Genomic DNA, 27,625 nt, shown 5'->3' with positions numbered 1-27,625 from the left:
GACTTGACCTCACATTTATTCTTTTATACCAGCATTGGGTTAGTCACCAAAGACCCCATGGTGAACAAGATGGACAGGGTTTCGTCTTTAAGGAGCTTTGAGTTGAGAGAGGGATAAGTACAGAAATTTTAGAAATCTTACATCAAAATTTGAATGAAAAGCTAAAAACTTTTTATTATGCAAAATTTCAAATATATACAGAAGCAGATTGAATTGTATAATTATAGCAATATATACCTGTCACTCAGCATTAACAATTGTTGATATCTGGCCAGTCTTTTTATTTATTTTTTATTTTTTATAAATTAATTAAATTAATTAATTAATTTATTTTTGGCTGCGTTGGGTCTTCGTTGCTGCGCGTGGGCTTTCTCTAGTTGTGGCCAGCAGGGGCTACTCTTTGTTGCGGTGTGTGGGCTTCTCGTTGCGGTGGCTTCTCTTGTTGCGGAGCACGGGCTCTAGAGCACAGGTTCAAAAGTTGTGGTACATGGGCTTAGTTGCTCCGCAGCATGTGGGATCTTCCTGGACCAGGGATCGCACCTGTGTCCCCTGCATTGGCAGGCAGATTCTTAACCGCTGCGCCACCAGGGAAGCCCCTGGCCAGTCTTTTTAAACTATACCCCACTTAACTCCCCTAGCCCTGGCTTATCTTAAAGCGAATCCCAGATGTTATTTCATCTGTAACTATTTCATTAAAAAAAAATTATAACCAGAATATCATTATCACTCCTAAAACTATTAACAATAATTTCTTAATATTAACACATATCAGTCACTGTTCACATTTTCTTGATACACACACACACACTTGCAGATTGTTTGAATTGGGAAGTGTTTTTTCCCCACTTGATTATGAAAAAAATTTGAATTTAAAATAGATTTGTATAAAGAACCCCCATGTACCATTATCAGTTTCACAAGTTACCCCAGATATCACATGAAATATCATAAATATTTCAGTATTCATGGAATTCTTAAAAAATTAACTGAAACACTACTACCACATCTAAAAAAAGATAATAAAAATGCATCAAATAGCTAGTCATTGTTCCAATTAGGCTAGTTGTCTTTTTTTTTTTAATTTGTTTGTTGTTGGATAATTTTTCAAATAAGTTCCCCATGGATCTCTGTTTTTAAACTCTGTTTTTTTGGTTTTGTTTTGTTTTGTTTTGCCATGAGGCTTGTGGGATCTTAGTTCCCCAATCAGGGATCGAACCTGGGCCCTTGGCAGTGAAAGTGCAGAGTCCTAACCACAAGATCGCCAGGGAATTCCCACTGTTTTTAAAATCTTAAGCCTCTTAATATTCTTACTCTCCTTTCAGCCTCTCTATTCCATCCTTTCCCCCTCCCTTCCTTTCTCTTCCACTCCCTTTTCTTCTCACTCTGTATTAGTCCATTCAGCTGATATAACAAGATACCATAGACTGGGTGGCTATACACAACTGAAATATATTTCTCAGAGTTCTCCGAATTCTGGAGTTCTGGAGGCTGGATCTGAGATCGTGGTGCCAGTATGGTCCGGTGAGGGTCTTCTTCCAGATTGGGAACTTCTCATTGTATTCCTTCCTGACAGAAGGAATGAGGGAGCTCTGTGGGCCTTCTGTATGAGGGCACTAATCCCATTCATGAGGGCTCCACCCTCATGACCTAATCACTTCCCAAAAGCCTTACCTTCTAATACCATCACCTTGGGCATTAGGATTTCAACATAGGAATTTTGGGGAGACACAAACATTCAGACCATAGGACCCTATTTTTTGTTACTGTTTTTGTTATTGGAGAAAGCAGGTCCTTTGTCCAGAGAGTTACTTACGATCTGGATTTTTCTGAGTGTGTCTCTGTGGTGGATTTTAACACCTTTCTCCCCTGTATTTCTTGTAAGTTGATCTATCTAGACAATTTGTTAGATCCAGTTTTTCTTTGGCAAGACTGCATATGAGATGGTGTGTCAGGAGGTGCTTATGTCCTGTTGCTTCTCTTTTTATTTTCTAAGCAGCAACTGGTAATTATTGCCTAGATCCATTCACTTATAAGGTGTGTAATAACTTTATCATTCGTCATTATTAGCTGGAATATTTCTATAAAGATAAGCTTTTTGTCACCAAGGCAGGATATATGCTTGATTCTTTCCTGTATACTAAGTAGTTTTAAAAATAGCATTCTCCAGGGCTTCCCTGGTGGCGCAGTGGTTGAGAGTCCGCCTGCCGATGCAGGGGACACGGGTTCGTGCCCCGGTCCGGGAAGATCCCACATGCCGCGGAGCGGCTGGGCCCATGAGCCATGGCCGCTGAGCCTGTGCGTCCGGAGCCTGTGCTCCGCAATGGGAGAGGCCACAACAGTGAGAGGCCCACGTACCGCAAAATAAATAAATAAATAAATAAATAAATAAAAATAGCGTTCTCCAAAAAAATTTTTTTTATCAATATGTACTCATGGGTTTTTTAAACATATTTAGTGTGCTTCTGTCTATGGCATTTATCATTTCTGTTGCTCAAATTATTTTAGCTTTGACCAGTGGGAGCTTCTGCAAGCTGGCTTCTACTCCTTCCTATACAACTCTGGTAGTTTTTGCTAGATTCCTTACTTTCTGGTGTAATAAGTTGTTACAGTGTAATACATTTCCCATGTCAGAACTGGAATCAGTCATTTCTCCAAGGAGTGAGTTAGCTTTTCTCTCATTTTCCTCCCTTTCTTCCTTCCTTCTCTTCCTTTCCTGGGAAGTGGTATTTAAAGACTACAGTCTGGGAGCCAGAAGTGTTTATTGTTGTCAGGTTGGTTATTTCCTTCTCAGTGGGTGGAGCTAGAAAAAATTGTTTTCTTGAAATAAATTATGAGTCCAAATGATACTTCCGATTCAAATTTAGGACTCAGACTAATAAGACTTCTGCTACCCCCAATAATATCATTACTGAAAACAGTTTAATTTTTTTTCCAGCTTTTATTTTTTAATCCTTAGGGTAGATCCTTCAGAGATGTATAGTCAAATTACTGTGCTTTCAACTCATTTGTAATAGTTCTTCTCTATGTGGTTATATACTAACTGGATATACAACTAGGTTATTTGTTTCATTTTATGTTTGGATTTCAGAAATTTCTTTCTATAAAATTTTATTTACAATTATATAAAATATTGCCTTTGATTCTAAAGTCAAATATAAGAAGTACATTCAAAGAAGTTTATCTTCTGTCCCTGTCTTTTCATCCTTATATTTATAGCCATTTAAAAAAAAGTTGAAGTCCATCATTACCTTTCAAAAAGTATAAGCAAATATATATCTGTAAATTCATAACCCATCCTTTCATGGATAAATAGTAGCATAATTGTACATACTTTTTTCCAACTTCTTTTTTTTATTACATTGGAGATCACTCCACAGTAGTATCTACAGATAGTCTTCATTCATTTTTACTGCACGGTACTCCACTGTGTGGATGTACCATAGTTTATTCAACCTATTGATGAGCATTTGGCTAGTTTCCAAATATATTACAAAGAAGATACAATGGATAGCCTTGTGCATGCATATTTTTCTCTTTTCGCTGATTATTGTTAATATTAACATTTTTTTGATATTCTGTGTTAAAAAAAGTGATGATTGTTACTCATCTTTAACTTTTTTTTTTTCTTTTTTTGGCCAGGCCGTGTGGCTTGCGGGACCTCAGTTCCCAATCAGGGATTGAACCCAGGCCACAGCAGTGAAAGCGCCGAAACCTAACCAACTACACCACCAGGGAACCCCCTACTCATCTTTAATTTTTATTATATATCCTACATAATTTTGGTTAGCATATTTAAAGTCTGAAAAGTATTTTTACTTAAAATTAAAAGATATCAAACCTTTTTGGTAAATATAAGAAGTGAGCTAGGGGCTTCCCTGGTGGTGCAGTGGTTAAGAATCCGCCTTCCAATGCAGGGGACACGGGTTCGAGCCCTGGTCCGGGAAGATCCCACATGCCACGGAGCAGCTGGGCCCATGTGCCACAATTAATGAGGCTCAGGCATCTAGAGCCCATGCTCCGCAGCAAGAGAAGCCACCACAATGAGAAGCTCGTGCACCGCAACGAAGAGTAGCCCCTGCTTGCTGCAGCTGGAGAAAGCCTGATGCAGCAACAAAGACCCAAAGCAGCCAAAAATAAATAAATAAAATTTTTTTAAAAAGTGAGCTATTTTTTAAAAATTATTATTTATTTATTTATTTTTGGCTGCATTGGGTCTTTGTTGCTGAGCACGGGCTTTCTCTAGTTGTGATGAGCAGGGGCTACTCTTCATTGCGGTGTGCGGGCTTCTCATTGCGGTGGCTTCTCTTGTTGCAGAGCACAGGCTCTAGGCGCACGGGCTTCAGTAGTTGTGGCTCGCGGGCTCTAGAGCACAGGCTCAGTAGTTGTGGTGCACGGGCTTAGTTGCTCTGCGGCATGTGGGATCTTCCTGGACCAGGGCTCGAACCTGTGTCCCCTGCATTGGCAGGCAGTTTCTTAACCACTGTGCCACCAGGGAAGTCCCAGTGAGCTATTTTGTAATCTAGTCCCATTTTTATGTTACACTTCAAAATAGCTGAGGCCATCATTTGCACAGACCACTTTTCCTATAAAGTGACTATGAACTTTAAAAAAATTACAGCAGCAAATTGGGTACCTGGTGCACTGGTGGATTCTTTAAGTTCACTTAGGCAATGCTTAGAGAAACAAAGTCAAACCTTCCTACAGCTTGTGGCAGTAGGGAGTTTTTTATGATCCCTTTGGCAGGGTCAGGATAGAACTTAGAAGGAAATCCTAGCCTGACTTTTCTGGCCATGGAAAAAGGTTGATTCTAAACGCTGACCTGATAGTTTCAGTCTGTGACATCTGAAATTCAGTTCATCTTTTATACATTATTAACAACAAAATGGGGGAAAACTGAGCTGGCTTTCAGGGGAAATGGGAGAAAATAAGATCACATCTGTACTCTACTAAGTCCTCTGTAGATGTCAGGCTGGGGTGATAAATTGTCAGGCACTAAATCAGGGCATTAACGTTTCATTTAAACTGAAGCTAGATCCAAATAGCTGATGGCCTGCTTTCTAGATCTCTTATGTACCTGCTTCTTAAATCCAGTCAGTTTTCAAAAAATTGCCCTTTAAGGTTGGGGCCAGGGGAGTAAAGCTGAGAACAGAATGAACCATTATAGAAGAACTTAGGTATGTGGAAGCAGAGACTCATTAAAATCTAAATCCTCTGAAGCTGAAGTTTGATTCAACAGCAAGGCATTATTATTTTAGTGGTTGTACCTTAGTTGTTTCCCAGGAGGTGATAAATTTGGGATCAGTTCCTTCTTACTGTGTGTTCTGATGGTCTTTAAAGTGAACCAAAGCTCTAAATTGCAATGCCACTGATCATTTAACTCTGATAGCTATGTTTTGTTTGTCTGTGTGCCCGGCTTCTCGTTTTCTGTGAAACTCTTTGTGTTCTTTTGGGTAATTTTTCCCTAGAAGACACTTATAAATTACTTCCGATTTTGATGCATCTTAAAATACAAAGTCTCTTGTGAAGCTCTTTGGTTCTTTTCTCCTTTGCTCCTGAAATAAATTCAGGTTGGTGGTTTTCTTCTAGGATATGTGGTATGGTCAAAACATTGCAAACCCAAGTTTTTAATTTTTCCTATAGAGTCCCCATTTTTTTTCCTTTCTTTCCCCAATTTTTTTTTACTGTGGTAAAATGAGATTGTCCTTTTCTGTAAACATCTTTTGTCTCCTGCATATCTCTGCCATGACTATAAAGAAGTGGAAAGTATTTCTAGATTTGTTGAAATGAAGTAAAGTTCTGTCAAAATGAGATGGACACTAAATAACTGATGAGGCAGGTTTTGATCCTGCAATTTTGTCCCTGCGATGTGCAAGTTACCCGAAACCTGAATTCAGCCCTTGTGTGTCACCGTGAGAGGCATATCGCCTGGCTACACTTACAGGGTATCTGCCCTCTCTGTGCCTGTTCTTCCCTTTTGAGTCTCTAGACCTGAGTTGCCAAGGGGCACTGTGAGCTGAGCCTGGACATCATCTGACTGCAGGACCCAAGTTGAGGATGGAAATCTTGCTGTTGATAGTCCTTTGGCTGCCAGTCTTTGCCTTCACCCTCCTCTTCCATCTCACTGCCCCCTCTGTATCCAGAACCCCGGCTCTCCACACACCTGCTTCATTCTTCTTTCCCTGCAGAAGGTTTCTTTGCTTCTTGACTTACGAACTTTACTTCTTACCCCTTTCAGATATTGAAACTAGCAACTTTCAGTCATTGTATCAAAGTCTCAGCGATTTTCACTGGCTCAGACGCCATTCACCTCTGGTCCAAGGACACCATCACGTAGAACAAAGACATCTTCATGGACCACTGTGTTTGGGGAAAAATAGTTCTCAGATGAAGGTTATAGGGAGTTGGGCAGACATCCCCAAAATATCTCCCCCAAACAGTAGCCATTGGTGGTGGCGGTGATTAATTTGTTCATTCATTTAACAAATATTTAGTAAGCACAGACTCTATGCTGGAGTCTAGGTTCTGGGGATGTAGCAGAGAACATGTCATAGTCTTTATCCTTGTGGAGTCAATTGGGAGAGACAGACAGTAAACAAAGAAGCAGGTAAGTATTCATTATGTGAGACGGTGATAAATGTTGTGAAGAAAATAAAGTAGGGGAAGATAAAAAGGGTGTGCTGATGGGGGCATCACCATTTTACATAGAGCTCTCGGACAGAGTGGCATTTGAGTGGAGACCTGATGGAAATAATGGAGCAAGGCATGCAGATAACCTCAGGAGGAACATTCCAGGCAAAGGGAACAGCGAGTGCAAAGGCCCTGAAGTGGGAATGTGCTTAATGCACGTGGTGCACAATCAGCAGACAGGCCAGTACTATCAGAGAAGGGTGAGCAAGAGGGAAACGTAGGTGGAGCCATAACGGAGGGGTCAGATCCTACAGGGCACTGTGGTCAGGGTAAAGCTGTTGGCTTTTACTTGGAGTAAGATGGAAAATCTAAGGAGAGTTTTGAGCACAGGACTGAGGTGATCACTCAGGTTGCCACACGGAGGACAGTCTGCAAGGGGAAGGACAGAAGCAGGGAGATGGGCAGGGAGGCAAATTGCAATAATTTGAACAGAGACATAATGTTGGCTTTGACCAGGGCAGCAGCAGCAGAGGTGCTTGAGAACTTGAGACTTTTTTGAAGGTAGAATTGTCAGTATTTGAAGGTAGAGTTGATAGATTGTATGGTTAAGACAGAGGTGAGGCAGGATAAGGTGAAAGTTTTTGGCTTGAGCAATTAATTAGTAGGATGGAGTTACCGTTTGCTTAGATGGGGAAGAATGGAAGGAATGGGTTTGGGGGAGACTCGGAGGGATGAGTTTTGGGGGAAACTGGGAGGGATGGGTTTTGGGGCAAGTGATCAACTTCCATTTTAGAGATGTTAAAGTTTGAACTGCCTATTACATACCTAATGGGAATATGATTCTTCAGCTAATTCAATTGTGTTACAGGTGGGATTGTACTAGAATGTTCTTCCTTCCTCACTTCACCTTGCTAACATCTCTTCACTCTTCAGTTCCCAGCATCAGGGTCATTTGTCATTTCCTCAGGGAAGCCTCCTTGATCCCTGTCCCTATGCCTGGATTGATTCTTCCTGTTATATGTGCACATAGCAGCAGATCCTTTCCTTTGTAGAGTTTACCATCCTTGGAATTCATGAATAATTTGTGTAGTTATTGGTTTAATGTTTGTTTCTTGTCACTGTGAATCCACAGAAGCAGATGGCGATACGAGGTCTGTTGGAATAAGAAGAGGTCTTGTTCAAATGAAACTGTTGGTGAAAAAATGAAGAGACAAACTTTGATCCTGCTGTTTTATGTCTGCTGTGTGCATATTATCTAAAAAATAGTCCGGGTCAGTCTGTGGGCCTCGCAAGGACAGATAGTCCTGTTTTGTTCACTGTAGCCCCAGAATCCAGCAGAGAGCCTGGCACACAGTAGGCACAAAATAAGTATTTGTGTTGTGTTGAATCTGAGCTGTTTTCCATAGCAAGAGAGACTTGTATTGGCTTCAGACCCTTTGCTTATATTCAATAGGGAACAGCTTTCTGATGCTTAAAAAGTGTGGAGGAATGTTCCAGGCTTTGCTTTGAGATGTTCCTCTTTATTCCCATGCAGTTTTCATTTGGAGCCCCTGTTTGAGGCTTGGTGAATGCACATTTTAGTCTCTGAGACCCCTCTACACACTTGCTTAAAAGGATGTCATTCAGGGTCGCAGTAATGAATTTCAGGCAGATTTTAGTTTTGAACCCTCTGTTTCTGATTTAAAAAGAAACACAATACACACAGACAAACCTTCCACAACACCTTTTAACTGGGGTTCTATTTTCTCAGCTCTTTAAAGCTTATTTTCCTTAGTAATTGGTTTTTTTTTTTTTTTAAAGCCCAGCCTCCTTCTGTTATACAAGCCTCTCTTCCCTGTCGTGGTCTGAAGCTGTGCTCCATTTGCACGGGCATCGCAGGCATTTCTCTGACAGCCACACAGATGTCCTGGATTCCACCAGCAGCTCTGCCAACCGACAGAGGAGCTAGTGCCTTTCTTCAAACCCACAAATTCTACTTGGAGATGGTTAGGTTTTATGGAGACAAGGCTTTAACTGCACCCCAAAGCTGTGTCTCAAAAAATAATTCTTGCTGGTGATCTCAAGCAGAAATCTTCTGCATGGTGACTAAGCAAAGCCATATTGAACAGCTACCCCAACCAGGGCTCCAGCCTCATGATTAAAAATGCTCTGGGAGGGCAGCCTTGAGCTGTCACCAGGCTTTTCCATCCAGGCCTGAGCTCCCAGCTGCTTAATAGAAGGGCTGCTACCTTCTGGTGGGCAGAGCATCACAGTGGCTAAGGGGTTTTATTCCACAAGCTCCATTCTGGAGAAATTCCTTTGTTTCCTTTGAACTATTTCTCTTTCAGCCCACTCCACCGCCCCCCCACCCCTTGCTTTTGTTCTGTGCCCCTCCAGTGTCAGGTTTTTCTCTTTAGAGTTGTTTTCATTTGCTGGAGATGCTTGACATCTTTACAGAGAATTGAAGAACCAAAGGTGCTTCCAGGTGCTTTCACATCTCTGCTGTACCTTCCCCTTTGCCTTTGAACCAGCTTGCTGCTTTCCGCACTATGGGCCTGTGCTGCAGCCTCCATTTCTTCTTAGCCCCTTTCTCCTTTAACCTTGGAATGTGACAGCCCACAGTATGCTGAAGTAACACTTTGAGAAGACACCAGTGGCTTTCTTATTAAGATTAGAAAATAGTCTTTTCTCTGGCCTCTTTCTTCCGTGAGCTGCTCTTGAGACAGCTGTCCAGTTCCTCATTCCCACCATTTTCTTGTTTCTCTGATCCTCAGCAGCATGTGCCTGGTTTATTCCTTCCTCCCCTCCCTTGTGCTCTTCTTGCTGTTCGTTGCTTTTTCTTCTCCCAACCAGTTAACTCTGGTGGTTCTCCAAGACGTGGTCTGGGCCCTCTGTTTATCCTGCTTTAAACTTGCTCTTCACTGAGAAGCGCGTCCATTTTCACCCTAGTCTGATTACCACTAAGTTTGTGTTGCTTCCGGGCTCTGGTTCTACCTTTCTTTTTTTTTTTTTTTGCGGTATGCGGCCCTCTCACTGTTGTGGCCTCTCCCGCTGCGGAGCACAGGCTCCGGACACGCAGGCTCAGTGGCCATGGCTCACGGGCCCAGCCGCTCCGCAGCATGTGGGATCTTCCCGGACCGGGGCACGAACCCGCGTCCCCTGCAACGGCAGGCGGACTCTCAACCACTGCACCACCAGGGAAGCCCCTCTGGTTCTACCTTTTGAATTGTGCCTTTCACACTTCTTCTTGGCTGTCATAGCTCTTCAAACTCAAGCATTCACAACCAGACCTGTTATTTTGTTGTTTTCCCCTTCAGACCAAATACCCCCTTTTACTTCTCATCTCTGGTGGTTGTCCTGTGTATTCTCTGACCCTGTAGGCTGGAATCCTCAGAGCATCCCTTAACTCATCTTTCTCTTCTTTCTCCCATACCTTGCCATTCACCAGGTCCGGTTGATTTTTCTTTCCTAGTTGTCTTTGTGGTCTTAGAGGAAGGAAAGAAACTAGCATTTATTGTCCGCTTGGTGCTGCATTTTGGGCTAGGGAAATCATCTCATTGCATCCCCAGATCTTATGCGGTAGGTAGATCTTGTGTCCCTGGGTGCTCCGAGAGATCAAGGCACCTGCCCAGGACCGCCCAGGACCACCCAGGTGGGCAGCAGCAGAGACGGGAATCTCTCCTGATGCCAGGGGTGCAGGCTCTCATCGCCTCACAAGACGCCAGCTGCTCTTTTACTCTCGGCCTCTGCCCTTCCATTCGCCCTTCATGCTAATCTACTCTCAGCATTTCTCCTGTCACTCTTCTGCTCAGAAACCTTCAGTGGCTCCCGATCTCCCACCAGAGGCATAGCATTTTCATTTTGAAGATGAAGACACTGAAGCCCAGAAGAAGGGAGAAAGTTGTCCCCAAGGATGTGGCTAGCAAGTAGTTGGCTGCCGTTTGAACTTCCAGAACTTCTGACTCTAAGTCTACCATGCTGTGCTGCTCAGCCGTTGAAGATCTCCTGCCCAGTTCTCAAGGCCCCCCATTTCCCCACCTAACCTCATTTCCCACGCTGACAGAACTCAGCTTCCAGACTCTTTGACCAGTTTCCTTCACCCTAACTCTGAGGCCACTAACTCTGGCCTCTTAGCCACGTTTGCTTATGTCCCTAACTTGCTGGGATGTTTTCCTTCCTTCCTTGTACCCATCTTAGCCCCTCACTTGCCTCAAGCCTCACCTCCTCCCAGAAACCTGCTTCACTTAGTTTTCATGGATCTCACTCCCTAAATTCCACACCACATAATTACACGCTTAATCATAGATTATTAATGATAGATTTGTCTTGTACTGTTTGCTGCTGTTTCCTATGTCAGAACCTGTTCTCCTCTGGGGACCGTGTCTTCTAGATTTGTTTTTCTGCTTCACCTTGTTGGAGGAAGGAGGTGACTTAACTTCAAACAAGCACCTGGAAAGGAACCAAATCTTGGATTGGTTTTGTCCCTCACGGTGCTTTGTAAGTGCTTGCCCATCACTTGGGACCTTCTCTGGTGATGAGAATCTCCAGCTGCCCTTTCACTCCTGGATGATGCCGCGGACTCATTGGGGACGAGCCTCCCCAACTCCACTGTGGGGAAATGGTGACAGGCCGTGCAGCGTGACATCTGGAAGTGGGGGCTCTCAGCCTGTTACCAGGCTGCCGGTGGTGCCTGGTAACACCACAGAGTTTGCAGTAAAGAGGACGGAGTGAGAATTCCAGTGTTCCTCTGTGCGGAGGGCAGATGCCAAAGGGAAACAGAAGTTCATTCAGACTGGGAAGAAGGCCTGGTCTGGCGCCTGCCTACGTGGTTACTGCTGTCTTATTATTCGTGGCCCCCACACCAGAGAGGCCATCTGCCTGACAGACGTCCTCAGCCCTCTTTCTCTCCTTCAGGTGACCAGCCATGAGTGGGGCAGGGGGAGAGTTAATAGGAGCTTTTACATTTTTATCTTTTTATAATTTATAAAAACCTTTTGTTATTGAAGTTTTCACACACGCCGAAGTCGAGAAAATAGGATGATGAACCTTCTTTTTCCCAACACTCGGCTGTAACACTTATCAGTATTTTGTTAATCTTGTCTCCTCCCCTTGTAGCTTCATTTTTTTGTTTTGTTGTTGTTTGTGGCCACCCCGTGCAGCATGTGGGATCGTAGCTCCCCGACCAGGGATCAAACCCGTGCCACCTGCAGTGGAAGCGCGGAGCGGAGTCTTCACCACTGGACCGCCAGGGAAGTCCCTGTAGCTTTGTTTTTAAAAATACTGTACAGTTTGGTCTGGCCTTAATGGTTAGTGGCGTTATTTTTTTTTCCCTTAGCAATTTGTCCCTGTTGCTCAGAGCAGTGCAGGCAAATGGTTCTCAGGCCACTGTCCTGGCACATGGGGCTGCCTGGCTCTGCCCGTTCATTTGTTGTTTGTCTGTCTTTCTTTGATCCTGTTTCTCCACTTGCATTCGTGACATTCTGGTCAAGAGCCGGTTCCAGTGGTCTTTAATCAGAGGACTTTGGAAGCCTGTGAGGGTCTCTTTCCGTCGTCACAGTGACTGGGGATGCTGCTACTGGCATTTAGGCTGGAGGCTGGCAGGGGTCCAGGTGTGGGGAGCACAGATATTCAACAGCCATAGATGTGAGGGACCGTTCTGCATTGTGAACACCTGTTCCATCCACACTCGGTCATGCTGCTGGGCACGCCTAATGTACAGTGTGGATTGGGGATTGCCTTTCTCTTCACGCCTTTTATAAAGGCTTAAAAGTTTGATATAATCCATTTGTTGATCACCGTTGATTCATGTAATCAGGTGACTGTAACTAGCCTCTGGTCCTTTCTGAGGGTTCATCCTTGGTTGCAAACCCTTTGGTTGTTTTACTTGGGAAAATGGGGTATCTTGCAGCCTGTGCCCCAGCTTTCTAGTTGCCTGTCCCACGCCTTATCACTGGCATCCTGCCAGGCCCAGTGGAGAATGGGGATGGAGACAGTGACATTCAGCCGCAGGTCATTCACAGCTTTTGGTGCCCTGGGGGCAGCTGAGAGGGAGGTTGTGGAAGATCAACCTTGAAGAGATTGTAAACTCCTGGGGGCAGGGCTTGTTGGCTATTCTCCTGCCTCTTCTGGCCATCAGCCTGCTGCTGGGGAGGAAGCGCCCGCCCCTTAGCAGGCGGTAGCTGATTATCTCGGGTGCAGTCGGGGAACCTCTGCAGGCAGAACATGGAAAGTGATAACTTCTGAGTTCTTTTTATTTTCAGTCTCACTCGAGATGGATGGCAGCCTTCCACTGTGGGAAATGAAATGTGTTCAGGCAACTTGGGCCCCAAGCGCGGATGAGAATGGGCTAATGGGCACTGAGGAAGGAGCGGGGCTGGCGGGGGAGAGGCACACTGTTAGTCATTACTAATCCATGACAGCTGCCAGCCGCTGGCGGTTAGCACCCTACTGCGCCTGGGACACAGGGCCTCTGGGCCTGTCCTTTCTGGAACACTCCAGGGCCCAAACTGTCTCAGCTTGTGTGCTGTTCAAACCTCAGATCCGCATGGAAGAAGCAATTGGTAACTTAATGCAGGATGAGGGAAGCCAGAGGCTGAGCTGAGTAGATGGTCCAGCCAACATGCTATGGGTATCGGTGAGGATTTCCCTGGCCTGGAACTCTGGATTATTCTAGCAAAGTGTTCTTGGCGTGTGAGGTGATTTTCGGTGGCACCCCATCACAGTAAGATCGAATTAGCGAGTGAGGAAGGTTTTTCTCTTTTTAACCCTTACCCATTCCTTTTGACGTGACTTAGGAGAAGGTCTGAGTACAGTTTTAATATGCCTCTAACACCTACCTCTAACACCTGCCAGTGTCCCTTTTCCTTTACAAAGTCTCAGGCATGCTACAGTGTCCAGGTAGAATTTGACAATATTTTGTTTTTATTATATTCCTTTTTCTGGTTACCTTCCATATATGGCAAGTCATACTGGTTTTCATGTGTGCTAGTAATATGCAGTTTCCTTTTGAAATCCATTTTCTGAAGGGGAAAAAAGAGGCTGTTAATTTAAGAAAACAACTGATATAACAGGTGATGTGCTGAGATGGCACAGCATCTTGAAGATGCTTTTCAAATGACTAAAGATCGGGAAATGCTGTTTTAATATTTTGCCTACGTGGTTTTTCTTTATGTTGAAGGCCAGGCCGACAGTGTCAGCATGGGATGCTGAGTGTGGGCCCTGTAGTGCCGAGGCCATCGCCATGATGGTCTGTGGTTTGTATGTCTCCCTCCACCCCCTTCTGTATTTATTTGTTCATTCAGCGGATACATTTTGAGTGCCTACTTTGTGCTGGATGCTGTGCTGTTTGCAGGCAAACAAGGGTGGTCCATGCTCTCTAATAGAAGAGACAAGATTGTAAAAACGTAGCTGGGATTCAGTGTGACGAGTGTACTCACGGAGGGAGGTGCTGCAGCCCTTGCACTGGTATTGTGAGCCACAGGGAGGTCATGCTGAGTGGGTCAGGAGAGCTTCCCAGAGGAGGAGGTATTTGCGGTGGGTCCTAATGAGTAAGTAAAATGTAACCATTCATGGGTACTCAAGGCAGAGAAAGGGAATTCTAGGCAGAGGGGATGGCATGAATAAGAACATGAAGGCCTGAAGAAATATGGTGAGTTCGAGACCCTTGTGTATATTTGGTGTGGCTAGAGTGTAGACAGTGCGCCTTAACTCTTAACACCAACCCTGTGGGGTAGGTAATTAGGATTAGCCCCACTTTACACTTGAGGACACCGAGGCACGGACAGGATAGTAACTTGGCGAAGCAGAAGCTGAGGTTAGAGACAGGCCTCCATTAGCTCAGAGAAGGTTTCCTGAGTTGTTCTGAAAAGCGTGCATTTGATCTTGAAGGCAGAGGGAGAAATTGAAGGTGATTAAACAGGGTGGGACTGGGTGAAATTTGCCTTTTCTAGAGATTGCTCTGGCAGTGTGCCCTCCACAAGTGAAGCATCACTTGAAGTTTGTTTCATAAGTGAACACTTGAATGCTTTGCTGTCAAGTTTGTTTTGAATCGAGCACCTAGTTATTTCCTAGCATGTGTCCCGCCCTCCCCCCACCCCATTGTAGCTTTTGTTGATGTTGTTTCTCTTCAGTTGGTTAAGTGATTGATTCAGTTCATAGTGTTTGAACCTCACCTTAATGTCTAATAATCAAGATCAAACTTTCTTCCTAACACAGCAATATTGCACGGTAAGGCTGGCTCACAGTTCAGAGGAAATGCCAGCTCCAAGAAGGCAAATGGCTGTAATTACTTAAAGTGAACTCATTTGAGAATTTTGAGTGACCGTTTGATTGTCAGAGTTCTGCATACATTGTATTTTATTTCTGTCCAGGTTTCCACTGGCTAAACACTTTGGTTATGAGCTGTGTGTCAAGGCCAAATATTGCATTTTGAAACTGAGAGTCAAACTAGCAATTTAAACTCCTGACTTTCATACCTGTCTGTGAAATTCAGATAAATGAAATGGAAATCTAACAGGGCTGCTGTGTTACAAAATACTGACTGCCTCTCCTTGTAGAGAAATCTCTAAGGGAAAATCATTTTAGCATATATAAATATATTAAAAATATATAGAACACGCTTTTTCCCCCCACTTTTTTAGTCTTCCTTTCGCTTTCTTGATTTGCCCCATTTGTGATTTCCCATTCAAATTAGCCTTGTTTGAAACTAAGGGTCCCTTGAAGAGGCACTTCTGGTAATTTTGAAAATGAAACCTACTCCTTGAAAATGCTTCAGCCTGGCTTGTCCACCTTCCTGTCTGTTTCTGCAGCTGGTGCTTCTCACCACTTCCCCACATCCTCTCTTCCCCTGGGGCCAGCTCCGCTGTGGCTGCCTGGTTTAGGCTCTTGCCCTGATCGCGTTCCCCACCTCCTTCACCTGCAGAGGTGTCCTTCCTGACCCCTCGCTTTGGGAACCCGAGAGTCCTCCTCCTCCGTCTCTGGCTGTGGAGAGTATAGGGGCCACCTCCTCTCAGAGCATAGGAGAGCGGGTGTCTGTGCAGACGCAGGCTGGCTGCCCAGGGCACTGACATGGGTTTGAGGCATAGGAGGACTCTAAAGCCTTGCTAACAAAGCTTGCATGCCCATGATCTAGTGGTACCAGAACTACTTCTACTGTCCCCCAGGATCCAAATTTGAGAACTGACTTTCAGCTTGCTCTGAATTAATCGATGGCAAAAGGCAGATCATAAAATCCTCAAGAACATGGATCACATGTATTATTTGGATGCTGTATACCAATGCTCACTGGCTTTCAGTCTTAATAATTGTTATTTTAACAGGTTTCTCTTCTTATAAATATTTATTTATTGTAGCAAATTTAGGCAAAAAACAGTTAAAAAAGAAAAAGAAAGAAAAGAAAGAGAAAAAGCATAATCCCACTGCTCCGAAAAAAATAATCCCCGTTACTTTTTTGGTGTACATCCTTCTGCGATTTCTTACATACACAGGTGCGTGCAGACGTATGGGCTTATGTAATACACTGTTTTGGAAGTTTGACCTGCTTTTCAGTTAATACTTACTCTGATCATCATTCCAAGGCATTCAGTATTCTCCTAGGATATCTTTTAAACGTCTGTAGAACATGTTTTGTATGGATGAACGAAAGTGTTTATTTAGGCAGCCCTTTCTGGTTGGACATTTATGTTGCTTCCAGTGTTCCTGCCACTCTTGATATAGCATTAAGGTGAGCTTTCTTGTAGCTATTGCCCACGACTCTTGAACATTTCCTAGGATAAATTCCCTAAAGTGGAAGTGCTGGGTCAAGCTTTTTTTTTTGAAGCTTTTGGTGCATAATAATATTTACTTTTGTTTCTCTCTAGACACTACAACAACAGGAATGCAAACTTCTCTACAGCCGAAAAGAGGGTCAGAGGCAAGAGAATAAAAACAAAAATAGATATAAAAACATCCTGCCCTGTAAGTATCAGTATATTTCTCCATAATAGTCATTCTTGGAGGTTTTGATTCCCAGTGTCTCAGTAACTTTTCTGGGGGCCATGTGCTTTCTCAGCAGATCCAAGGCCTTAGCTTCTTTTAATTGTAAGTAGTTTCCAAAATAATCAGCTGTTTTGGGGATGGATGGCCTCTTTCACTGAGTTCCTGTGATGTTGATTACGGAGTAAAATTGCCACTGGGAGGCTTAGTGTGTGGTTGTTTCCTTCTGTTAATTAATTTTGTCTGCCGTAGGAGAGATCATCTCAAGGCTTGCCATCTCCCAGGGTCTCACCATCTCCCAGGGTCTCACCATCAGGCTCAAGGGTCCCAGGCTTGTGTCCTTGCTTTGCAGTGCCCAGCCCTTGGGTCTTGGGGATGGCACGCCTCCTTTCTGGGGCTCCGTTCCCTCATCTGGGGAACAGACGAGCTCCTCCTGGGGGTTCTTCCAACTGTTCCCTTCATCTTTTCCGACATCCCTCATCCCTTGAGCTCGAACTACTGGAGATTCAGGTGCATACCTATGCTTTGCTCAGAAGCAGACCTTGTGATATTCATAAAGCAGTACCTCCTTTAACACCCAGATGCTGCCAGGTAGAGCCTGAGTTGAACGGTAGTGAAAAAGAGGCCCAGAAGGATGTAGGCCTTGGGTGAGGATCCCAGAAATGGCACCACGCAGTTGTGATAGCTCACCTCCCCTGAGTGCTGTCTCTGTGCCAGACTCTGAGTCCATATCTCACTGAATCCGTATCCCATGCACACAAAGCAGGAGTTCTTATTATCCCCATTTTAGGGACTATTTTATAGCAAGGGCACAAGTGGGAGTGAGTGGGAGAATTGGTACTGGAGCCCCCAAAGTCACTGCTCTTAGCCCTGAGCTCTAATGCAGGGTCTCCAGAGTGGGCTGGGTAAGGCAGTCTGCTATAGGACAGGGAAGGAACATTTAGAATGTCTCTTGATTTACATTCTTTGTCTACAAAAAAAAAAAGAAAGAAAGAAAACTTTAAATCTGATGTGCAGCTTGATGGCAGAGCGTGCATAATGTTTTTACCCAATTTAAAAATAAGGCTTGTGTGTATCTATAATTGTATATATATTTCAGTGTTCAAAAACTTTATTACTGAAGTTTTTTGGGCAGCATGATCAGATTGGAGAGCACTGCTGTAATGTCTTCTCAGGCCAGAGCTATTTTGTCAGATACTGTAAACCCATCCCATGTGTGCGTGTGTGTGTCTGTGTGTGTGTGCGTGGCATAGTCTTTCTGTATACATAGGTGCGCACACACAGTGTATATGTATATCACATCCATATAGATATTTGTAATGTGTGCAGGTGAGGATGGGAGAAAGTGGAGGCATTTCTAATACTGAGGAGAGACAATGAGGAATTTGTAGAGAATCATTTTGAGCCACAGCATGGTCCTAATGACATTAGGGAAGCATTGCCCTCTTTATGTCTTAAGTTTTCATTTCTGCTCAAGAGGTCTAAATGGTACTCATTAGTAAGATGTGGGGATGTAGGAAAAGATGAAGGGAACAGTGGTATGCAGTATCTATTGATAAATAGAATATTATTGCCCTTTCCTCCCTTAAAGATCCCAATCAGATGTTTCTTCTGATTAACATCATATTCTTTAAAGATGGGGAGTCTGAAGCAAAAGAACATTATTCTAGTAAGACATACAACTTTATTACTATTTCTCAGTGTAAAATGTGTTGCTTAGGTAAAACACTCAGATTTTTTTAAAATCAGTAATGTACTTTTGTATAAAATTTGGTCAGTAGATACTATCATCAGAATCCTGTTGTCTAGATACTGTATTTAATTCTACTTCATTAAAAAAAAAACACCCTTTTTATTATGGAAAGTTTAAAATATATTCAGAAGTAGACAGAATAGTGTAAAGAACCCACACATACCCATCACCCAGCTCCAACAATTGTCAACTCCTGCCCAATCTTGATTCATCTATATTCTGATACACTTCTCTTCTCTCCCCGAACTGTTTTGAAGCAAATCTCAGACATCATGTCATTTACCTGTAGTTTACTCTTCCTCTAAAAAAAAAACCCAAAAAACAAAAATACCTTTTGTTTTGAAATAATTTTAGACTCACAAGAAGTTACAAAAATATGTAGAGGGTTCCCATGTACCCTTTACCCAGCTTCTCCCAATGATAATATTCTATATATCCATAGTACATTATCAAAACCAGGGAATTGACATTGCTACTTTATTCTCTTAAAGAAAGCATTATGAGGCACCATATTCAGATTATTGTTTAGGATTTAGTTTTTAATGTTGTTTTATCATGAAATGAGCAAAACTTGGACTCGTTGAGGATGCACTGATTTGAACTGGTTTGTCCTGAAGAGGCCTCAGTACCTTAGTGACCATGGTCTCTTTTTCTTCCAGTTGATCACACCAGGGTTGTCCTACACGATGGTGATCCCAATGAGCCTGTTTCAGATTACATCAATGCAAACATTATCATGGTAAACTTTGTTTCTCGTGGTGTTTTCTGACTGTATATTGCTAGCCAGTTTTTGTATTTTAAATCCTTCCTCGTGGCCTGAAAGCAGTTTTCAAATGTTTGAAGTATTTTCTTCCTAAATTTCTAGCCTGAATTTGAAACCAAGTGCAACAACTCAAAGCCCAAAAAGAGTTACATTGCCACACAAGGCTGCCTGCAAAACACCGTGAATGACTTTTGGCGGATGGTGTTTCAAGAGAACTCCCGAGTGATTGTCATGACAACAAAAGAAGTAGAGAGAGGAAAGGTATGCTATATACTCTACTTTTTTGAAGTATTGGACGTGTCAGGTTGAACATGTTAAGAACTGAATAGGGACTTCCCTGGTGGCGCAGTGGTTAAGAATCCGCCTGCCAATGCAGGGGACACGGGTTCAAGCCCTGGTCCGGGAAGATCCCATGTGCCGCAGAGCAACTAAGCCCGTGCGCCACAACTACCGAGCCTGCGTTGTGGAGCCCATGTGCTGCAACTACTGAAGCCCGCGCGCCTAGAGCCCGTGCTCCACAACAAGAGGAGCCATCTCAACGAGAAGCCTGCGCACCTCAACGAAGAGTAGTCCCCGCTCACCGCAACTAGAGAAAGCCCGTGGGTAGCAACGAAGACCCAACACAACCAAAAATAAAATATAAATAAATTTATTAAAAAAAAAAAAGCTGAGTAAACACAGTAAGCTTACTCTGACCCTCTGGAAAGAAGAGAGTAGGAGAAATTTGAGTATGACATACTTTGGCGTAGTTTTCTTTGTTTCTTCTTCTTAGGGTTCATGGAGCTTCTTGGGTCTGTGGGTTTATAGTTTTCTTCAAATTTGAATAATGTTTACTATTTCTTCACATATGAACTGCCAACCCACCCTGTCCTGGGATACCAATTGCACATATATTAGGCTGTTTGAAGTCGTCCTATAGCTCACTGAGACTTTCTTCATTTTTTTTTCAGTTCACTTTTTTCCCTCTGTGTCTGGGATAAGTTAGATAAGTTTCTTTTGCTGTACGTGTTTCAGTTCATCTTTTCTTCTGCAGTGTAGAGTCTGCTGTTCATCCCATCCAGTGTAATTTTCACAGTAGACATTGTCCTTTTCATTTAAGTTTTATTTGAGTCTTTTTAATATATCCTATGTCTCTCTTCTTAATATGTCCATCATTTACTGTACCTTTTGAACATATGGAATATATTTATAATAATTTTTTAAATGTCCTTGTTACTAATCCTATTATATATGTCATTTCATTTTTCCATTTTAGTGGTTTAAGGTAGGAGAGTAAATCCAGTCTCTGTTACCCCATTGTGTCCAGAAGCAGAGGTCATAAAGGGAGTGTAAGAAGGCCTGTGTGGTACCTTCAGGGGATTAGAGGACTAATCAGTAAACATTGATTTCACTTGTCATGTGAACTATACTTAGGACTTCTAAGCATTTAAAAAATTAATTTGAACTATCCAGACAATATATTCAGATAAACATTCAAACTCCTTACAATTAAAATTACCTTTGTCACCATCCCTTGTCCACCCAATTGTTCCCTCCTCCAACATAAACTCTCTTATCAGTTTGATGTGTATTCTTCTACACTGTCTTCTTGGCATTTGCACATGCATGTGCGTAATAGGCATTATATACCTACATTTGCACATGTACATGTATTTACACACATACGTGCACCTACAGAAATATATAGTGCTATTTTCGGACAAGTACTGTATGAAAAAGTGCTGTCATACAGTAACTTTATTGTGTATCTTCGTTTTTTCTCCCCACTAAATGTATGTTCTAACTTCTTTTAGTACATATTGGCCTATCTCATTCTTTTTAGTAATCACATGGTATTCCATGGTATGGATGTACCACCATTTGTTTAACCGTCATATATTAGGCATTTAAATGTTTCAGTTATTGCTCTTATAAACAGTGCTGAAGTGAACAATCTTGTTCTTGCTTTTGTATGTGGTAAGTGTTTTTCTAGGTTAGATGTCAAGAAGAATTGCTAGGTCGTAGGGGGTGTGCACGTTGTAAATTTAAAAATTTTTTTTTAATTTTTCTTTTTTTCTCTTGTTTTTCTTCCATTTTTGAAATTTTTGTGTTTATTTTTTCTTGTTTATTTATTGTTTTTGCTTTTGCATGTTGTAAATTTTAATAAATTCTGCCAGCTACCCTCTAGAGTGGTTGTCCCAGTGTATGCTCCCCCCAAGCAGCATATGCCTAGTACCCATCTCCCTGCACTCTTCATGACACTTCAGGTTTTTAAAAATTATAACATCCCACACCTATAGAGAAGCAGACAAATCTCACTGAGTGACAGCTCTATGTGTTATCCCAAAGTGAACCCATCCATTGTGGATTTTTTAATATGGAAAAGTTGTCTGTTTTTGTTTGTGTTCTAGTCAAAGTTCTTTTTTTTAGATATACTTTAACTGGTTTATGTAAAAGTTGCATGGAATGTAGCAGTCATACCCTATAAAAAGACAGGTGGGTGATTTTGGATTTTAGCCCTTCTAATGTAATTTTCATATCAGTTGCGAAGGGTGATGTGATTTTGTAAGATTTTCGTTGTTGTACTGCTAGTTGTTACACTTCTGAATACCTTTGAGGCCAGGTCTGGTCATTGTGAAACAAAGGCTTCCGCTAGCAGCTGCCTGCAGTAGCAGTAGATGTTCTTGAATTAATGGACAAGTTAAAATGTCTTCATAGTTTCTGCTTCAGGTGAGTGTCACCTGCTCTAAGTATGGAAAGGAAAACTGAGCCCTCCGTCCTGCCTGTTGCCTGATTGCAGTTGTAGGAGGCCACCTGTTCTCAGAGGACTTGGGGGCTGTGAAGAGAGGGTTCTCGGGTCACTTCAGAGGGATCAGGATTGGTCCCTCTCAGAAGAGCTGCCAGAAACTCCTAGAATAGACAGACGTTGGGCCAAGTCACTCTGCCCCCTGCTCCTTACCTCCTTCTCCCGGCCTTTGTCTGTTTTCTTATTCTTCCTCTGTACTCTGCTGCTGGAGAGGAGGACATGATGGGCTTTCAGTCTCCCCGCGAGCGTTTCTGGTAACTTGTTCTCTTGGTATCCCCTCCAATGCACAGAAGAAGAACCAGACTCTGAATTCCCTTTGATTCCTGGGCTTTAATTTAAAAGCTAAAGTATTAGCACTCACATTTTATTTTTTATTTTTTTTGCGGTACATGGGCCTCTCACTGTTGCGGCCTCTCCTGTTGCGGGACACAGGCTCCGGTCGCGCAGGCTCAGTGGCCATGGCTCACGGGCCCAGCCGCTCCGCAGCATGTGGGATCCTCCCGGACCGGGGCATGAACCCGTGTCCCCTGCATCGGCAGGCGGACTCTCAACCACTGTGCCACCAGGGAAGCCCAGCACTCACATTTTAGAATTTGTTTGCCAAGGTTTACATCAGAGTTGGGGAAACTGGGAGGAGGGCACAGTAGATTGCAGACATGCAGAGTCAGCTACAATGTTAGGAGTTGTGATTTAGTTTGTCTTCTTTTGAGTGACCAGCAGTCCTCAGAATTGATTGGAGAGTGACAGCATTGAATACATTTAATAGTCAAAGTGTTTATTTGGGTATAATAAAAATTGTGTCAAATCTGTCAAAGAGGTTTTTGGATCTACAGAATCGTGGAGGGAAAGCTGAATTCAGAATAATACATAAAAGACCACATAAGCCATGCTAAGCAGAAAAATAAACACTGTCCATTAATTCTTCTGTTGACCTTTCCTCCTGCCATGTTTTTTTTTCTTTCCCTCAGTCATTGACTGTGGGGATGTCTGCAGCTGCTCTCTGATTTCTTGTTTTATAACAGTGAATGTCTCTGTCTTCCTAATGTACAAGGTAGATTTCTCTTGCTGATATTTGTGTCTTGGTTGTTGTTGAAAGTGAGTGGTGTGGGTGACTGCTCCCAGGAAAAAACAAGACACAAAGGCATTCTCTGCCCAGGACACATCACCAAATATATGCAGAGTCATCTCTCATTGAGCAAAATATCTTCCTCTTTGGCAGCCAGAATGATTCCCTTGGTGCTATATTCTCCAATCTGCCTGCTGTGAAGCCAGCAGCTATTGCAGGCTTCGCGTTCCCAGGCACCCAGTTAAACGAAGGTGACGTGTGTAGCAGGTATCAGATGGATCTGGATATAGAAAAAGCAGCTGGTTCAAAACCCCATCAGCTGCCTTTCTGTGCTGGAGTTATTCACACTTGGGTTAGATAAGGCGGGGAGACCTCCTACACTGGCACGGAAATGGACCAGACAGTCTGGCTCGTTGGGCAGCCCATCCACCTCCAGAGCCCCTGCTTGCCTTCCCTGCAGAGTGACTGGCAGATCTCTGGAATTCAGAACTGAGTGCATGCTAGGCAGCACCCTCATACTGGGTAGTCTCCTTCTTTCTGCCTCTTTGGTTCTTTAGAGAGAAATAAACAAACGCTGACTCTCCTTGGACCTGTGGCTCAAATTAGACAATTTTGCAACAGCGGCTTTCTCTTCCCACTTCTCCCTGGTTCTCCACACACTTGCTTTTCTTTTTGAATTCTTCTTTCCTTCTTTCAAAACCCAACAGTTGGATACCAGACAGGCCATTTTCCATGTTAGTGGTCATCAAGGAAGACTTGAACATTGGTTTTCTTTTGGTTTCGGCTTTCATGTCAGAGTTCACAGAGATTAACTGTCTTTTCTCTGATCCCTTCCAGAGTAAATGTGTCAAATACTGGCCTGATGAGTATGCGCTAAAAGAATACGGGGTCATGCGTGTTAGGAACGTCAAAGAAAGTGCTGCTCATGACTATACATTAAGAGAACTTAAACTTTCGAAGGTTGGACAAGTAAGTATATTGTCGTACTTTAGAGACTTTGGTAACGGCGCATGGTGTGCGCTAATCCAGGCTCGTGCGGTTACTCCTGTCTGCATACCTTCAGGCATTCGTTCACTCATTGAATAACATCCATCTATCAGGCGCCTTCTATGTGCCAGGCACCGTCAAGGTACTACTGATACATCGCAAACCAGACCGGCACAGTCCCTGCCCCCACAGAGCATAGGGAGGTGGAAGGTTAAGGAGTGAATAACCAACTAAGCTTTCCGATTGTGCTCCAGCTGTGAAAGCCACAGGATGGTATGTTAGAGAGTGACTGGGTACCCGAGTTGGAGTAAACAGGGAGGGCCTCTCTGAGGGGGTGCCACGCAAGCTGAGACCTGAAGGTGGAGCAGCATCCAGAGGGTCAGGAGAGGAGTGTTCTAAGCAGAGGGAGCAGCGAGTGCAAAGGCCCTGAGGCCTATTCAGTGACCAAATTCCATGGCATCAGCTTTTAATTGCTTGTAGTTCAGGTCTGTCCCTGGGGTGACTAACTTTGAATCCAACAAGATTTGGATTCATTTTAATTTCAAGGTGAGAGGGGCTTACTTTTTCGAAGTCCTTTGGGGACACAAAGGTAAGCGAAATAGCCTTTGTCCTCAGGGAATTGCAGTCATGTAGCCGAGAGAAGTCACGTATACAAAGTCCTGTGCTGTCGAGCAGGCACCGGCTGTCACACCCGTCTAAGGTGCTGGGGTTCTCCCGAGGCTGGGCTTCCAGCCGGGGCATCAGGGAGACCGTCTCAGAAGAGGGTGGGCCTTTAGGTCGGGGTCTCTGTGGTGGAAGATGGTGGAGGGAGGGCCTCCCAGATGAAGTGTCATTGTCAGCCAGGGTTCTGAAGTGCCAACATCAAGGAAATGGGGTTTACAGGGAATGAAGGCAAGTGGGGAATTGAGGGAGTAAACTTGGGTTGAGAGAGGTTGGGACCAAGTTGGGAAGAGCCTTAACTCTCATGTGAAGAAATGTAAATTTTAGGGACTTCCCTTTTGGTCCAGGGCTTAGGACTCTGTGCTTCCATTGTAGAGGGCCCGGGTTCAATCTCTGGTTGGGGAACTAAGATCCCACATGCCGCAGGCATGGCCAAAAAAAACAAAAAAAAAGAAATGTAAATTTTATTCATTGGCTGGTGTAGGACCCGTGATGGTTCTTGTGCCAAGTGGACACATGTGTGGAGACAGGTGCCAGGAAGGTGTCCTACAGCCCCCCGAGGGAGGAGTGGGATGAAGTGACTCCAGTGGCCAGGACGCCTGTAACCAGGAGGGCTCCACAGAGGCTAGGTCTGATGGCCTCTCTCCACGTTTTGCTTCTTTTTCCTTCCTTTGGAAATGAATATGATATAAAATGCCAGAATAAACTCTAGAAGAGAAGTGAGGGATGTGAGAGACCCCTTGGGGGGGGGGTGAAGTCTGCAGGGTGTGTAGGGATAGTTTGGCTGTTGGAGGAGGAGGAGGAATCAGACATCGTAGGGTTCTGAGTCTGAGTGGACGGTGGCACTGTGGCAGAGGTCTGAGAAGCTGGAAGGTGTACAGGATGGTAGGGCCTGAATCGTTTGGGTAAAAGATGGTAGGGGTGATGGAAGGAAGGGGACCGACGGGAGATAATTGTGGATGTAAATGTGAAGGGATTGATGATGGCGTGAATGCGGGGCGAGGGCTGCAGCAGGTTTGAGGAGGGAGGGAGGATGAGGCGCAACCTGCTGGACACGTAAAGCTTGAGATGCCTTTGAGACGTCAAGGCGAGGATGCCAGGGAGGCAAGGGTGGAGGCTGGACGAGGAGGGGGATGGGATCTAGAGCATCGTGGATGGGTCGGTTTTGATCGATGGGGATAGCACTTCTTGGCCACAGGAGGGAAAGAGGAGAAGGTGGCCACAGGTACAGTGAGGGGAGCTGACAGGGATTTGCTCTAAATTCTCTATCAGGCCCGAGGCAAGGCCATCCATTGACGTTCAAAGGGAATAAGAAGAGGCGAAATGTTTGAGGAAAGTGGGGAAAGGATGAAATAGTCATTGTGTAGCAAAGCAAGAAATCCAGTAAACTTCTGGGCAGTGCTGAGTGCCCATTGAGGTGGTGAAGATGAATATTCAGTGATACCAGTCACCTGGTGTGAGTTTTCTCCAAGGGCACTCTGTTCATTGGGTACAAAACAAAGGAAGTGGGTGGTTAGGTTCGTCCAGGCTTGGGGCTTTGCTGGGGCGGGGAAGGGTGTGTGTGTTTGTGTGTGCAGTGGATGGAGAGAGGGTGGAGGGAGCGGAGGTCTATGATGGAGAGTGGCTGTCAGGAGAGTGCGTGGAATCTGAGCTCGGCAAGCCAGCAGCAAGAGCAGGAGGAGGCAGGCGGAGGGTGGAGGAGGGGCTCAGTGGTCTGGTGAGTTCCATGGGGTGGTCGGGGGACTGAATTGAGCTGGAAGCCTCTGCAGTTGTGGTCCAGGGTGGGATGTCAAACTTCTGATGTCAGCGGGGGTGCAGTTGTGGGGAGAGGGTGGAGGTTCGACTGCAGAGACTGAGAGAGGAGTTGTCCAGCAGAAATGAGACAGAGATTTTGAGGACATCGGACAAAGATTCCAGATAGGTTTTTCTTCAGGTTTAGTGATAAATTACCCATCTTTTCATTATCAGGTGTTTCTCAGTAGCAGGTGGATTTTTCTTCAGTTTTAGTGATAAACCATCCATCTTCTTGCTATCAGAGATCTGGGAGGAGCAGGTACGGGAAATGTTGGCGTTTGGGTTTGTGTTTTGCACCCTCGGATGCAGGTGCTGACATGGGACCGATCATTTCTCCAGAATTGCTGGTCACAGGTTATCTGCTTTTTTGTAGAGCTCGTTCCATGTTTTCTAAAGTGCTATCACATGATCTCATTTAAGCCTCCTGATTGCCTGGGAGGGAGGGGTGGGAGCAGAGACCTCAGTGGCCATTTACGAAGGACAAGGAGCAAGGATGCTCCGGGCGCTGGATCTGTCTCGTTGCCTGTCCTTTCTGTGACCCCGGTAGCCCCCTGATCTTCAGCTCACTGGTAACATCCAGAAAAATCTTTTTCTGACTCAGCAAATTAAATGCATATAATTCAAGAAAGGATCTTGATTGTGGTTCAGATTCCCTGGATGTTCTGAAGGTTACTGGTGGTGGACAATGGTCTAGTTACTCTCTCTCTCTCTCTCTTTTTCTAAATCCCCTTTAAAAATGTTACTTAGCTTGGACTGTCTCCAGATATGTAGGAAGAAGATGTAGTGACGAATGGTGCTGTTACAGTGATCTAATCTGGGTAGACCCAGAACACGATGCTTTTTGGTTTTTTGCGGTCTTGGTACCCTTGTCAACCTTTATTAACGTCAGTCCTCAGAAGAGCACCAGTGTGCTGAGTCTCTTAACTGTCTCCTGTGCAGTGGCTGTGTGTTTAATTGACGTTGTTTAGTCCTCACAATGGTATTGTGACCGAGAGATTCTTATCTCCATCGGCAAATGAAGAAGTTGAGGCTTAGAGATGTCCAGGGGCCGCAGTGAGTGTGAATCCTGAAATTTGGGCCTAAATCCACCCATCTGATTGCAAAGCCTGTCTTCTTATCTGCTTTGCACCAAACAGAGGTTTAAATATCATATTATAATAAAAGTGTGTGTTGGGGGAGGGGAGGAGGGCCAGCTACAAAAAGACAAAGAGGAACAAGGGCTTGAGGGAATACCTGTTT

General features: G+C 44.1%; 1 protein-coding gene across 1 annotated transcript in view; it reads left to right on the top strand.

The window, feature by feature from the left end:
- PTPN11 (protein tyrosine phosphatase non-receptor type 11) overlaps positions 1-27,625 on the top strand; it is a gene marked incomplete at its 3' end in the record, with an annotated part of 74,350 nt that overhangs the window by 31,984 nt on the left and 14,741 nt on the right. Inside the window, exons 7-10 of the mRNA XM_079717059.1 lie at positions 16,464-16,560; positions 18,991-19,070; positions 19,197-19,355; positions 23,783-23,914. Of these exons, the coding sequence (XP_079573185.1) occupies positions 16,464-16,560; positions 18,991-19,070; positions 19,197-19,355; positions 23,783-23,914 (468 nt within the window). The remainder of the gene's footprint in view (positions 1-16,463; positions 16,561-18,990; positions 19,071-19,196; positions 19,356-23,782; positions 23,915-27,625) is intronic.

This window comes from Hyperoodon ampullatus (assembly GCF_949752795.1).
Source record: "Hyperoodon ampullatus genome assembly, chromosome: 13".
NCBI classification, from domain to species: domain Eukaryota; kingdom Metazoa; phylum Chordata; class Mammalia; order Artiodactyla; family Ziphiidae; genus Hyperoodon; species Hyperoodon ampullatus.
The sequence above is the reverse complement of the archived record's forward strand: the minus strand, read 5'-3'. Positions and strand labels throughout refer to the sequence as shown.